The 14,294-nt window shown below is 44.2% G+C and overlaps 1 protein-coding gene across 2 annotated transcripts; it reads right to left on the reverse strand.

Annotated features, from left to right (window-relative positions):
• Positions 1-747: 747 nt before the first annotated feature.
• On the reverse strand, positions 748-13,842 carry MFSD9 (major facilitator superfamily domain containing 9). 2 transcript variants are annotated; one of them, XM_015410922.1, is made up of 6 exons: positions 13,644-13,842; positions 10,976-11,063; positions 9,051-9,094; positions 7,183-7,312; positions 6,646-6,855; positions 748-3,128 (listed from the first exon to the last, which is right to left on the reverse strand). In XM_015410922.1, exons 1-6 carry the CDS (start codon positions 13,794-13,796, stop codon positions 2,338-2,340), a joined length of 1,416 nt encoding a protein of 471 aa, XP_015266408.1. In that variant the 5' UTR covers positions 13,797-13,842; the 3' UTR covers positions 748-2,337. The 2 variants fall into 2 exon arrangements, with proteins under 2 accessions (XP_015266408.1, XP_015266415.1); XM_015410929.1 differs by lacking the exons at positions 10,976-11,063; positions 13,644-13,842 and adding an exon at positions 10,197-10,221.
• Positions 13,843-14,294: the final 452 nt, after the last annotated feature.

The raw sequence follows: 14,294 nt of genomic DNA on the forward strand, positions 1-14,294 counted from the left end.
GGTACGCAATTATGATACCAGCTGGACCAAAGAGGAAGTGGACAACGACTAAGGCACACAGGACAAGTGGGCATCCTTCTCTTTTTATTTCCCCTTTAAAACATTTTAGTGCAATTAAGCGACGTACCTTTGGAGAAAACAATTCAAAGCTGGTTCAAACTGCTTTAAACCCCCCCCCCAACAGTGAGACCCTGAGACCATAGTTTTACTGGCCCTTTTTGTCCCAAATACTTCACATATATACAAACAGAACAAAACAAAGTCCCTCCCCGATGTATATAATACACAATATAAACAATCCAATTAGTTTTTCTGGATTTATATAATTTATAAGCAGCTTTGTAATTTTCTGTTTTGGATTGTACTTAGTTGAATGCTGTATTTGTCTTTAAGGGTTTCCCATGCACACTTTCCTGGAAGTAAGTTATTACAGCTACCTCACTGAAGTTCTTCTCCCCCCCCCCCCCCCCAAAGGCTTCCACCAAAAGCACATACTGGTTACATGCCTGTGTGCAATCTATAGCGATGTCCTAAGCGTCACAGGTTTTGATGGAACTTGTCTCCAAATGGGTTAGATCTTGTGCAAAGTATCCAGACAGAAAATATTCCCATTACCAGACTGGGATTTCTCTACTTCCCACTACAGCCCCAAATCTCCCCCCAAATCCTGCTCTTGAGAAACAGGGGACCTCCCTGTAAGGAATGGCATGCAAGGGGGGGGGGGAGTTGGAGCTATTCTGGGGGGGGGGAGACGCTGAAGAATCATCCCTTTCTACTGGATTCAATCCCGTGCGCTTAGAATTACAGAAGTGACTTAAAAGATATGTGACCTATTTCTATCTTGCCCATTTGGTAAACTTAACATTCATTGAATACATCACATTCTTTTTAGTTTCAAGTGGGATCTACCAAGCTGGAAGAGCCCACCAGGTGCTCAATCATGCTGTCTGCCTTGAGATTCAAATTCAGGGTTGCATTACTGCACACCTTGTCGGTATAACACTAAGTTGGTTGCCTATGTTCAAGCTTGGTGGGTTGCAACTGCGTAGCCCTGCACCAATGCCATTTTAACTGAACAAAAGCCCAAACTTAATTTTATTGCATTCTAAATGCAGCTGATTAAACCAAGCAGCTGATCTGTGGTACGAGAACTGGGATTTCCCTGAAGAATATATACATCTATTTTTCAAAGCTCAGCTTTCAGAAAACAAACTACGAAAGTAGAACAGCACTGGGAAAACGGTTTCCTACTCTGAACTTTGTGTTAGTGATCATCATCATCAAACTTATTTTAACTTCAATAGCAGTGACATCATATCACGCTTTAATACATCATGCAAAACTCTTGTTCCTGCTTGCCAAACGAATGGTCCTTCACCACCTAGAAAAACTGAGCTCACTGAACTCTCTGGAAAGTGTGTGTGTTGGCTGTACTCAGTGGGAGAGAGGGTGCTCCAGCCACAACCCCCTTCCCAAGGCTCTTTGCTGCAGGGGGAGGGCAATCCTCCTTCCTGCTCTGCTTCTCCATGGCAAATACAAGAGACACCTACGAGGCTTTGGGGACATGGCACTTTGCACCACTGGAAAGAGCATTCAACCCGGGTAAAAACCAAGCAAAAGGAAGAAAAGGGGCAGGTGTGAGAGCTTCCTTTGAAAGCACAGCAAATTTTTATTCTCCCTGCATATTTCAGCTCTGGCTTTCTGACCTCCCGGGTGGCCAGATCCCAGGAAGAATAATCCCCACTCCACTACAACGGTGCTAAAGCAAGAATGAAAGCACTGGTGGAAGAAAACACACACACACACATTGCATATATCCAGGGTCTCTGTGCCACTTTTGTGTGTAGAATAACATCAGCACTGTGGGAAAGCCTCAGGTCTCATCCTGCATCCGTTCCAGCAACTGTCTGCACCTCTTCAGGATCTACCTCATATTCTGAGATCTAATTTTACCTCTGAATCAGAGGCTCACCTCATAAGCTCCATTCCCCAATGTCAGGTATATTGGTAATGCACAACTGTAGTCACATTTTGACTACTGGTGGTATCAAACGTTTGGAGACAGCATCCTTTCAGACTGACATTTCTTTAAAAAAAATGCTAGAGCAGTGCTCAATAACATTCTGTTTGTACTAGAGACAGTAATATTCTTTAGCTGTGTGACTCTCACTGTAGTTCCGTCCAGACAACGGGTCGACAAACCACTGGTCTCAGAAGACTTTGCAACATACTTCCTGAAAGAATTAACTGGAACCTCCGTGTTTCAGATCTTTGATACCACATCTTCCTTTCTCTCAACTGCTTGGCTATTCATTCAAGACTACAATGAACAGTCCACTACGCAATTTTCAATTTGGAGTCCCTCTCGCTACGGTATCGTGGTTGATTAAAAAACATGATCAGAACAGCGACAAACCCCAACACAGCTCCGAGACTGGGGGGCCCACACGGACTGAACTCCTGGGCAATCCCTGAGAGAAGAGGGGCAACTATGCGGCCCATAGCTGACACAGACTGACCGATGCCTATGAGCATGCCACTGGCCTGGTCCCTGCCCAGAGTCAACTCAAGGTCAGTAATGCAAGTACGTCCAACGGTAGTTGAAAATGCCAGAATGGTGGAGGACAAGACCACTGTCCACATACTGGCTGATACAGAATACAGCATCAGCAGTGAACAAGTGAGGATGGTGGATCGTAATAAAATGGCATGGTTATTGCGCCGATACAGTCTTGCAATTGGTCCGAGCAGGAAACCGGCGGCGACTCCGAGCGTGCTGCTGTAGCTTATGAGGTAGCCAGTGTGTTTCGGCTTCATCCCAAACCTTTCTTCCAGTGCCAAGACAAAGTTGCTATGGTACAGCATGATGGAAACAGACATCAGTAGTCGTACAAGAAAAATATCCCACAGATCAGAACTTGCAATGCTGCCAAGATTCTTCAGCATAGAGACCACCTCAGTCCAAGATGATCTGGCAAGAATATGACACTTTGTGGCTTCGTCGGGTACAGATTTGATCTGCAGGCTTTGTTTTGCTTCCGCTGAGGGGCTGGATCTTGCTTTCTTGCTACCGAACCTTTCTTTACCATGTGCGTTTTCTTCATATGAGAGCAGCATCCAGCAAAGGCCTGCAAAGAATATTGGCACAAAGTTAAGGATTGTGTCTGGCCTTTTATGAAGCTGTGCAAATGAGAGTTGATAGTGTTCGCAGGTTTTTTTTTTTTTAAAAAAAGTAAAATGAAGAAAGAAAAGGGTTAGTGCAGAAGAGCAGAGTGAATCAAATGTAGGTAATCCAAAAAGGTATTCTCCATTGTGGACAATCACGTAACTTGTAAGGCCTGACGCTGCATTAAAAGGAAACATAGTTTTTAGCTGTGATGGGACTACACCAATTATTTACTGAAACAATATCCAGCGTTTGCAAGCAAGTATTAGACAGCTACCTTAGAGAGACTGCCTAGGGTGGAATACAAAATACAGTAAGAGCTTTGTTATCCAGCACTTGATTATCTAGGATGCCCAGCTGACTGGCCGTGCCCCTCAGCCACCCTATACCCACGGCTATTTTTGGGCAGGAAAGCACAGGAACGGAGTTCCGGCTGGCTCCCAAGTTGGCCACGCCCAGCAGGAACTTATTAGCATTATAGGCCACACCCAACATCAGAAACTCATTAGGATTGGCTACATTAGAGGTGTGTGGCCTAACATGCAAAGGGGTTCCTGCTACAAAAAAGCCCCGGGTTTTGACAACAAACAAGGTAAACAGAATAAGAAGCAAAAGGTGGGTGTGGCTGGATAAGCACACTTCTGGTAACATGGGGGTGCGGCCTAATATGCCAATGAGCTGTGCTGTCAGGGGTGTGGCCTAATATGCTAATGAGTTTCTGCTGTTGGGTGTGGCCTATTATGCTAATGAGTTCCTGCTGGGCTTTTTCTACCAAAAAAGCCCTGCCTATACCAATGTCTTTGGGCACACATGCCCCTCACTCCTGCCCCTCCAACCACTGCGGGGCTTCTGACAGATGGCACTGTCAGCTGATACCATCTTCAGGTGTCTCCTTTCCCCATCAGTATGCCTAGAGCTTTTAGGAGCCGACTGCCAGAGGATTCCTGGGCAACTGGCCCACTTGTCTGCCTCCTGTGTAGGATGACCGGGGGGGGGGGTGGTCCCCACCAAGCATGGGGCTGTCACCATGGTGTTCCCTTTGCTTTACTAACAATAAGCTCCATTGGCCTGAGGTCTTGAGCTGAGCGATACAATTCATTTAAAACACAGATCATAGAAACATTTGCAAGTAATAAATAAAAAGCATTATATCACTAATAAAATAGCATTAAAAGTATTAAAACCCTTCAAGTTGTCACAGTAATGCGTAATGGAAGAGCATCTTACAGATATCATAAGAGAGAAAAATTTGGCCACAGCTCAGGGTTAACATCAGCCAACACGAAAGAAACTGCCTGGGGTTCAATGGGAAGATTGCATTTGCTCACCATGGTGTTCCCAATGGGGTGGGGATTGGATGCGGCAGAGTCCTCTGGGTAGTACTTAAGTATACTGCATATCTGGTTAACCAACAATGCCCCTTTCCCACAACAGTCAGATAAAGAAGCTTTTAGTGTGTGTAGAAGAGAAGAGACTGGATTTATACCTCGCCCTTCACTACCCAAAGGAGTCTCAGAGCGGCTTACAAGCTCCTTTCCCTTCCCCTCCCCACAAAAGACACCCTGTGAGGTAGGTGGGGCAGAGAGAGCTCTGACACAAACTGCTCTTTTTCAAGAACAGCTGTGCCAGAACTATGGCTTGCCCAAGGTCATCCAGCCAGGTGCAAGTGGAGGAGTGGGGAATCAAACCCGGTTCTCCCAGATTAGTGTCCGTGCACTTAACCACTACACCAAACTGTATAAAATCTAGTTATACAGTTTATTACGCATACACCATTTTACTTACAGAAACAGTGCTAGAAAAAGAGCCTCTGAAAAAAACAACCGAACTTTCAAATTATTTGGATCCCCTGCTAGAAGAGGTCTCAAGTCACACCCATGAAATATGAAAGCATCAAGAATGGTTGACAATGATGTTTTATTGCCTGCTTCTATATCTGATAAATGTATTCTATCTGATAATACTCTGATTTTACTTGTTGTATGTAACAACCCATAATATATGATAAATTTGTTGAATCTATATTTCCCCCTACCTCTCTTCCCTTTTGTATCCCAATTTTTTTTGAGAAAATATTTTTTAAAAAGGTTAACAAAACACAGCTTGCTACCTTGAACTGTTTCCGAAATGTAGAACACTGGAAGCTAAAGCCCTCTTCACACTGCATGCAAAACTTGTGTTTGCTTGCCACAGACAAATCAGTGCTGCAATGAGAATGTGAAGAGTGAACAACGAGTCTATGTCTCCTGAACCTGCAATGGACAAGCATAGCTGTGGACCACACAAGTGCTGCATAAAGTACAAAATGGCTCTAAGAGATCTGTGAGGGATGGAGTACGCCAATCAACACGTATTTTCTCAAAGACATTCAGCAACAGTGCTTTCAGATATAAGATACTTTGGAGCATTAGAGAAATTATACTGGCTTTTAAGGTATGGTTTGGGGATTAATATATCACTACCTAGGGGAATTATCCTGATTTTTAAGAATAAAATTGGAAAGAATGAGTAAAGGAAATATAGGTCTTTATTTGTGTAATCATAGTTAAAATAGGATGTGTAGTTGCTTCCCATGGGCAAAATGGCCTAAGAAAAAGAATCATCAAGATACGGACCCTTAAATAAATAAATAAATTTCTGCATTAAAAAACAAAAAACAAACAAATAAATAATAAAATAAAACAAAAATAATGAACTTTATAGCTGTGATACTGTAGGTTGAGCCAAAAAATAAATAAATATGTAGAAAGATATCTCTGTTACAACTATCTCTGCTGAAAAATGAACAGAATTGAAAAGGCTGAAATAGGGAGCGATGTGATGGCTCTTTCCCCTTTTATATGGGTTATGATCATCTTAGCAAAATTAAGAGTTAATAGTAATGAATGAATGTAAAATGTAAAATTAAAATGGAAACTGGGTGAAGACAGAATTAGATAGATTCGTAATTATGAAAGTACTATGCATAAAGTGGTTTAATATCTGGAATTATATAGGGAGATAATTGAAAATTTAAAAAATAATAGTAACAGAATAAATTTTGATAATGCTGTAGAAAGACATGAAATACACAATTGGTAAAATTAATGAGATAACTTATTAGAGATGGAATCAGAAAATGATTGCTATGTACATGTTAAATGTTGTTTCCAATTGGTGGTGTTTGCTTTTCTGGGATGTGAAAATAATGTGTCAATATTTTGTTAGCCAGGTCCTAACCAGAGCCATCTTTTACTCTTAAGCTGAGTCAGTGGTATTGTGTGATGCATGATGCGCTTGCAAACAAGCCAGAGTAGCCACCATCACTGTTCTTAACACGTCCATGGTGATCCCTTCCCATCAGCATGTGTCTAATGTGCAACCGTCTTGAGCATCTGCACTACTGCAAAAAACATTACTCTCCGTTAAAAAAATTACAATGATTACAAACGACCATCAATTTCCAGAAGCTGTTAAGTGTGAGAATTCAAACAACGTACCAGCATTCAGGATGAAAATCGAAGCACAGATGAAGGCTGTCAGGTAAAAGCCACCCTCTAGCTCCGTAAGGTAGCCTCCAACCATTGGTCCAAGAATGAATCCAAAATTGGAGGCTCCGTTGAAGTGTCCTATGACAAGGAGGCGCTCTCTCTCGGAAACCAAGTCAGAAATGAGAACTTTTGAAACAGAGTGCGTGTGTTTAAAAATTCCTACAAGTTAACAAGAAAAGTTTTTAACATAATACAGCCGACAAACTATCAAATTCATACTATAGAGCACAGGCTGCAGAGAGAAGCAATGCAACCAGAAGCCATTTTTAAAGATATATGATCTTGAACCGTAGAAGAAGAAATACTGCTTAACTTCCCCACTGAGAAAATGGAACATAAAAGTGCTTAACTTTGGGTGGATTACATCTACTACATTTAGTTATTAATGGTTTCTTCTCTCAACTAGACAATGAAATGATCTATGATTCGTATTGTCAACATAAAGATGCACCAGACTTGGACCTAAATTGCCAAATAGCTACTTACCAACAATAATCCGGGCGACAGCAAATAAAAACATATTTGTGGACATGCCAAGGACAAAATAACCCAATGCACTGAACAGAATGCAGGAAAGTAGGCAATAGGGTCTTCCTACTATATCACTCCAAGATCCCTGAACAAAACAGAAAAAGCGCTTTAATCACAGGGGTCTACTATAAGCAGTTTGCATATCTATTTTCTTTAAATATATAAGAACATATCAAACTGAAATACGTTATCAGTCATCTTTGTTAGAATGCTGTGATGATAATTTCAGTGTCGCCAATATTTGTACATTATTTCTGTACAACAGATAAAGACACAACAGCAGCAAATACTGAATTACTTTTTCTAGCTTCTAAAAAACGTAGGCGTTTGAAGAGTCTTCAGACTTCTTTTTATTTATTTCCTTTACCTATTTACATACCGCCTTTCACCCCAATGGGGACTCAAAAGCAGGTCACATCATTCTCTTCTCCTCCATTTTATCCTCACAACAGCCTTGTGAGGTAGGTTAGGCTGAGAGTGTGTGACGGGCCCAAGGTCACCCACAGAGCTTCCACGGCACAAGTGGGGACTTGAACTTGACTTTCCCGGATCCTAATCCAAAACTTTAACCACTATACCACACGGGCTTTTCACTCATGATTTTTAAAAATAATGGAGGCATCACAAACTTTTGTGATCGATGGGCCAGTTTAAAGAAAGGAGAAAAAAAAGGGGGGGGGAACCTTCCCTGATCTTGCCTTCTCCATTTACCCAATTCCAAACTTTCCCATATATTCAGTGTTGGCATCACATTGTGTCTTCTACAGTACTTTTCAGCCTGCACAGAATGTTATATAACAAACCTTATTTAATATGTTGTCGAAGACTTTCAGGGCTGGAGTTGATTAGTTGTTGTAGATTTTCTGGGCTGTATGGCCGTGGTCTTGGCATTGTAGGACCTGACGTTTCGCCAGCAGCTGTGACTGGCATCCTCAGACACATAACACAGAAAGATGGAGTACTCTCTGTGTCAAGGTGAGAAGAAAAAAAATGGCAGGCAGGTAATTTAGATCTACTCAGGAAGGTGGGGTAGGGCTGAGTCATTATCTTGTAGGAGTTTCCCATTAGCATGTCACAGCCTGGGAAACTCCTACAAGATAATGACTCAGCCCTACCCCACCTTTCTGAGTAGATATAAATTACCTGCCTGCCATTTTTTTCTTCTCATATTGACACAGAGAGTATTCCATCTTTCTGTGTTAGACCTCGGAGGATGCCAGTCACAACTGCTGGCGAAATGTCAGGTACTACAATGCCAAGACCACAGCCATACAGCCTGGAAAACCTACAACAACTAATAAACCTTATTTACTCAGGCAATTACCTTTGGTTAGATTGATAGTGACTTGGTCAAGGGTGCCCAAGAAGCAAAGCAACAAAGCACACTCTGAACTGGGACTACAGGCCAGTTTGGTGTAGTGGTTAAGTGTGCGGACTCTAATCTGGGAGAACCGGGTTCGATTCCCCACTCCTCCACTTGCACCTGCTGATGTGACCTTGGGTCAGTCACAAGCTCTGTCAGAGCTGTCCTTGAAAAATAGCAGTTTGTGTCAGAGTTCTCTCAGCCCCACTCACCTCACAGGGTGTCTGTTGTGGGGAGGGGAAGGGAAAGGAGTTTGTAAGCCGCTCTGAGACTTCGAGTGAAGGGTGGGGTATAAATCCAGTCTCCTCCTCCTCCTCTCCTCCTTCTGCTATGAAGTTGAGGAATCTTGGTCTTGAGGACAGACTCTTAGAATGGATAGGCTACCACCCAGAGTGTCATTGGTCGATTCCAGGCCATTTAAAATCAGCAACTTTTAAAAGGTCCAGAAACACAAACTTACCACCAAGGTGCTGGAAAAGAGCTGCAGTAGTCCATATAAAGATCCTAAAAGTACGAAGCGCATAGAAAGCAAAATATTAATGATACTACTAAGAAGGAATTTTGCAACATATTTTCGATCATGCAGAAACAAGTATCTCCCAGCTCAAGTTGTGATAGTAGTTCCTGGTCGCCTCTCTTGGGTCAGATCGGTTCCTTAAAGGACGTTTCTTGGGATAAATTCATTATTTAGCAAGTCTGTCAAGAACACTGGGAAAACAGAATGCACCTCGGCCTAATCTACAATCTTAAATATTCCATAGGTGACAGGCACAGAGATAAATGAATATGAAAAGGGTAATCTGTGGGAAGGAAGCTTGAAAAACATTCTTCCAGATCAAGAGATGTCTGCATTTGTGGAACAGCCACTAAGAAAGCTTTTCTCTGCACTGTTTAAACCTGGTCAACAGATGGTGGATAGTTAAATGAGTCTACCTGTTAATCTTAAAAGATTGTGATGAGCAGGGGTCATTTCATAGAAAAAGAGCTAGGGGTACTCATTAGCATAACTCATTAGCATATGCCACACACCCTGACATCACCGGAAGTGTGTCATAAGGCCACACCCCCTCTGCAAGGCCGGCGGGAGTGCAAGGAAGCCCCGCGAAGGCCCTCCCTGGCCCCAGGCAGGCAGGGGTGGGGAGAGGCAGGGAGGAAGCAACTTACCCTCCCTCTTCTCCTGCCTCCTCCTGGCTGAATGAGGGCCGGAAGCAGGGGGCCGGGCTTCATCATGTGCCCCGCCCACCCACACCTCACCCGGGGGACACCGTCCCCCCGCGTCCCCCCCGAAATGACCCCTGGTGATGAGACAATAATATCAGTACAGCATATAAATAGCACTCCTAAATAAGGAACCATCATAGCGAAGGAAACATTTTTCTCTCTTTTCTTTGTGACTCTACACAGATTAACTTCCCAGTTTGCCACCCAGGCTAATAACTTCCACACAGATTTCTCTCACACTGTACAGCAGCTCACCCCAGCTCCTTCCTCCAAACACACACACACTGCTCAGCACTCTAACTCTCACACAAAGCCCCTCTCTGAACAAAGTCAATTCCACTCTCTAGAGAGCGGCTGCCCTCTAATCATAACGCACTTCACTCACCCATCCAGCCCGCTTCTTTCGTACTCTACAGGCCTACATTTTAGTTCACAGCAACAGACTTTCGAAACTCCACATTAAAGCATAGAAATAAAACACACACAGTATTTACACAGCAAAACGTATAAATAGAACAAGGATGTGTATATTTGCAAAAAGGCAAAAAGCCCCCCCATGGGCTTTTTGGGTTGAGAAAATAGCACAGAGCTGAAGCCCCCTTTTCTCTAGTGTCACAGTCCAAATACAAATCAGGCCCTGTGGAGCTCTGGAAAATATATTCCCTGCAGCTGCTGTCTAGCTACAGAGAATGAGAGCCTAATCTGATTCGGGCAGAAATGTTTCAGGTAGTTCAGGCCTAAAGAGTATGCAGATGTAACATAAGCAGTGGACTTTCCTTCCACAGGAAGAGCCCACTTTCCTCCCACCTTCCAAAGGAGCTTAGCCATCTCTGCAAGTTCCAAGCCTCCTGATATCCTAAGGGGTCTTCTATTAAGTCTCCCTGGCATGTTTATTGTCCAAGTGTCACATCCTTTAGTGGCCACATTTGCTCAGCTTTTCTGAAATCACAGCACAGAGAGCCTCTGGAAAAACTTTTTTGCCCATGTAGGGCAAACAAATATCGCAAGATCCACTTTCACTAAATTAAACATCAGTTGTGTATTTATACCAGGATTTTTGTAGGACATCTTGCTAGTGTGGCTTGGTTGAGTAGTGTTAGAGACTTTTTTTCCAAAAGAGCCTCACCATCCTTATTTGCTTATAAAGTGGTAGGGTGTGCTTACCTACCACTCCTGCCACTGTTGGGCTTGCTCCCAAAGACTTGACATGAAGGCTTAATAAGGGGACAACCATGCTGACACCAAAGAAATCCTGAAAATAGACAAACATTGATTTGGAGTAAAGCTAACAAAAGCCAAAATCTTGTATTTTAAGGGTACTGCCATTTAGTTCCCTATCAAAAGTTTTCCACACCACCAAACTTAGCATGCTGTATTTTTCTATACTTTGCATTTTATTATTCTGCTCACCAGGGAAAACAACAACTAACTGTCCCCCAAATGAGACAGTAGTGACTATATTCATATGTGAGACCCACAGATTAGACATTTCTGAACCTTGACTGCAATTTTGAAACACGCTTTGGAATGGGGCCTTGTGCAAGATCCAAGAAGGATGACAACACAAAGCACGTTTCTTGGGCAATGGGATCAGCACGAACCTATGCAACACAGAGATGACTCCTGTGCCTTTTGATATTGTGCTTACACATCCTTGCAAGTTTTTTCTAAATTATTTTCTATAAAATACCACTACTCCTCAGTTTGTAGCCTCAGCTGTATCAGCAGTCTAGCACTCTGTTTTTGATCGGTGGCTCAAGTGGTTAAGACGCTGAACTGCAGGCTGTGGAAGGTCAGTAGTTCAGCAGTTCAAGACCCGGGTGCCGCATGACGGAGTGAGCTCCCGTCTCTAGTTCCAGCTCCTGCCAACCTAGCAGTTCGAAAGCAAGAAATTGCAAGTAGATAAATAGGTACCACTTCGGTGGGAAGGTAACAGCGTTCCGTGCGCCTTGGTTTTTAGTCATGCCGGCCACATGACCACGGAAACGTCTTCGGACAGCGCTGGCTCTTTGGCTTTGAAACGGAGATGAGCACCGCAACCCTAGAGTTGGACTCGACTGGCTTTCGAGCAAGGGAAACCTTTACCTTTACTATCAAATGATTGCTAGGACAGCAGTTGTTCACCAGGGCTTGGTATTCAAAAGGACAAGCAGGGGACTCATGGGGGGTGAGAAGGGCATCTCCTCCTCCTCCCTAACCCAAACCCTCTCACAGCCCCATTTCACACACCCCCTCACCTACCTTACCTTTTTCAGTCCCCTCCATCTGCCACTTTGTTTTTGGTCTGTCCTATCTTCCCTCTGACAGGTTTCCTCATTTCCCTGCTTCCTTTCTTCCTCCAGCCCCATCTCTTTTCTTTCAATCCATTTTTCTTTCCTCTCCCCTTCCATTGTGGTTTCGCTTGTCCCTACTCCAGGGCTTCAAAATGAAAGCAATTTCGGATGGCTGCCCAAATCTCATGAGGTAACCTCACAAGATCTCAGCATTTTACAACTTTTCCTTGGTTTTCATCCCTATGGTTTTTTATTTTTTATTTTGGCATATTTTTTTGGCAAAAGAATTTTATTTTATTCTTTTGGCAAGCCCTAGGGCGCACACCGATTTGTAGAAACATCTGCTCTTTCTGGACTTTGATCTACCGTGCAGATTTTTTTGAACCACTCTCTGAGGTCAGGTTTACAACTATACAGATACTGAGAAACAGCCTGGTGTAGTGGTCATAAAATGTCACACTGGGATCTGAGAAACCCAGGTTTGAATGCCCACTCTGCCATGGAAGCTTGCTGGGTGCCCTTGAGCCAGTCAGAAACGCTCAGTCTAAAACTACCTCACAGGCTTGTTGTGAGGATAAAATGGGAGGAGAGGACAATGATTTAAGCCACTATAAGTGCCCACTGGGGAGAAAGGCAGGTTACAAAGGAAGTAACTAAATATTAGTTCTGAAAGAGGACATTTCATTACATTATTATGTACAAAAGGAAAAAACTTCTCTGGGAAGGTGTGGTGGGCATTGCTTGGTGGGGTAAACAGGATTGGTACTACCCCCACATAATTAAAAATGCACTGGCTGGCCATAGATACAGTCTAGAAAAAAACCCCACATCACTTAATTTAGTTCTGAGCTTACTAAATGCTCCAGAATCACATAATGATTCTCACCATTCAGGAATCTACAAAGTTTTACATCTGGGTGTGTATATTTGCCTTGTTTACCTGTCAGACTGACAGCTGCCTGATCTTTTGCCTTCTATTCTACTATGATGATGCAAAAAACCCCAGCTCAATCAATCACTCTTCCCCCCCTTTCCTCCAAGAAACTGAGGGTGGAATACATGGTTCAGTCTTCCTCCGCTTAATCTGCACAGTAACTCTGAGATGGTTTAGGCACGGAGAAAGTGTGACTGGTCCAATGTCATCCAGGGAGGTTCTTGGCAAGGGCTGAGATTTGCACCTGGGTCTCCCAAAAGTCTTGTGTGTGTGTGAATACGATCTTTGGCTTCATCCCAAAAGGCGGAGAATACTCTTTATGATGCCCTGCGGAGCTTAAATCTGCTGCGCTGGAACCTGGGTGGCACCACAGAAGCGCCGCATCCACGTGGAAAGCGCAACCATCTCTAGAGCAGAGACAAGTCACCGGGGGGGGGCAAAGAACAAGGAAGACACCTGCAGCCCCGGGCGGCCCCTCTCGCCGCGCCTCTTCCCTCCAGGAGTCGGGACTCCGCGCTCGTCTGCCCAGCCGCGGCCTCTCGGGCCACCACGCTGGCGGCCACTGAACCTCCTCCTCCTCCTGCTCCTCCCACCCAGCCTTGCAGCCCTCCCTCGCCCGGCTCACCAAGAAGCCCACCACGCACAGACACGGCGTCAACCGGCTGGGCCGAGCAGAAGCCCCGGCGCTCGCCCACGTCGCCTCGGGCCGCCTCGCCAAGCCGGGAAAGGCAGGAGGGGGCGGCCGCTCCGAGTGCCCGCGGGGGCTCCCATTCTCCATACGAGGCCGGAGAGGGGGGAACGGCGAGGGAAAGGAGGCCGCAGCCTTCCTAGGGCGGGCGGGCGGGAGGTTTGCCCGCAGCCGGGGAGGGGGGGGGGGGCGTGAAGTTCAGTTCGATTTGGTAAGAGGTATGCAGGGAGGCTTGTGGATTATACTGTAAAAAAATATTGCCAAACTGTAATTAGAAATGTAGAGAGTCCTGTACCACTGTCAAATAGCCACTGTGAAATATCCCAGTTTATATCAATGAGTTTGGGGGGGGGCATTTGTAAGGGAATGCTTTTCTATCAAGAGTTCAGTGTCCCTGTGAAAATTCAAGTGGTTTCTAAATATTACTTAAGATGATCACAGCATATTCCAAGATTTTTTCAAAGCAGCCTGGGGGGAGGACTATTTGAATAAATATAAATAAATCCCTTTAGAAGACAAAGTGGTTTTTCTAGAGACTAGGAGTACTCCCTGATTATGTTTTTCATGTCTCTCACGACTTTTCAGCCA

Source organism: Gekko japonicus, unplaced genomic scaffold, assembly GCF_001447785.1.
Source record: "Gekko japonicus isolate JY-2015 unplaced genomic scaffold, Gekko_japonicus_V1.1 scaffold353, whole genome shotgun sequence".
Classification (NCBI taxonomy): domain Eukaryota; kingdom Metazoa; phylum Chordata; class Lepidosauria; order Squamata; family Gekkonidae; genus Gekko; species Gekko japonicus.

Excerpts from the sequence above, each read along its gene's own strand:
- MFSD9 (XM_015410922.1), bottom strand. The coding sequence starts at position 13,796 with ATGGAGAATGGGAGCCCCCGCGGGCACTCGGAGCGGCCGCCCCCTCCT. Across the intron at positions 9,095-10,975 it reads AACAGTGGCAGGAGTGGTAG|GATCTTTATATGGACTACTG; the intron begins GTAAGCACACCC and ends TCGTACTTTTAG. Across the intron at positions 3,129-6,645 it reads GATTTTCATCCTGAATGCTG|GCCTTTGCTGGATGCTGCTC; the intron begins GTACGTTGTTTG and ends TATTCTTTGCAG.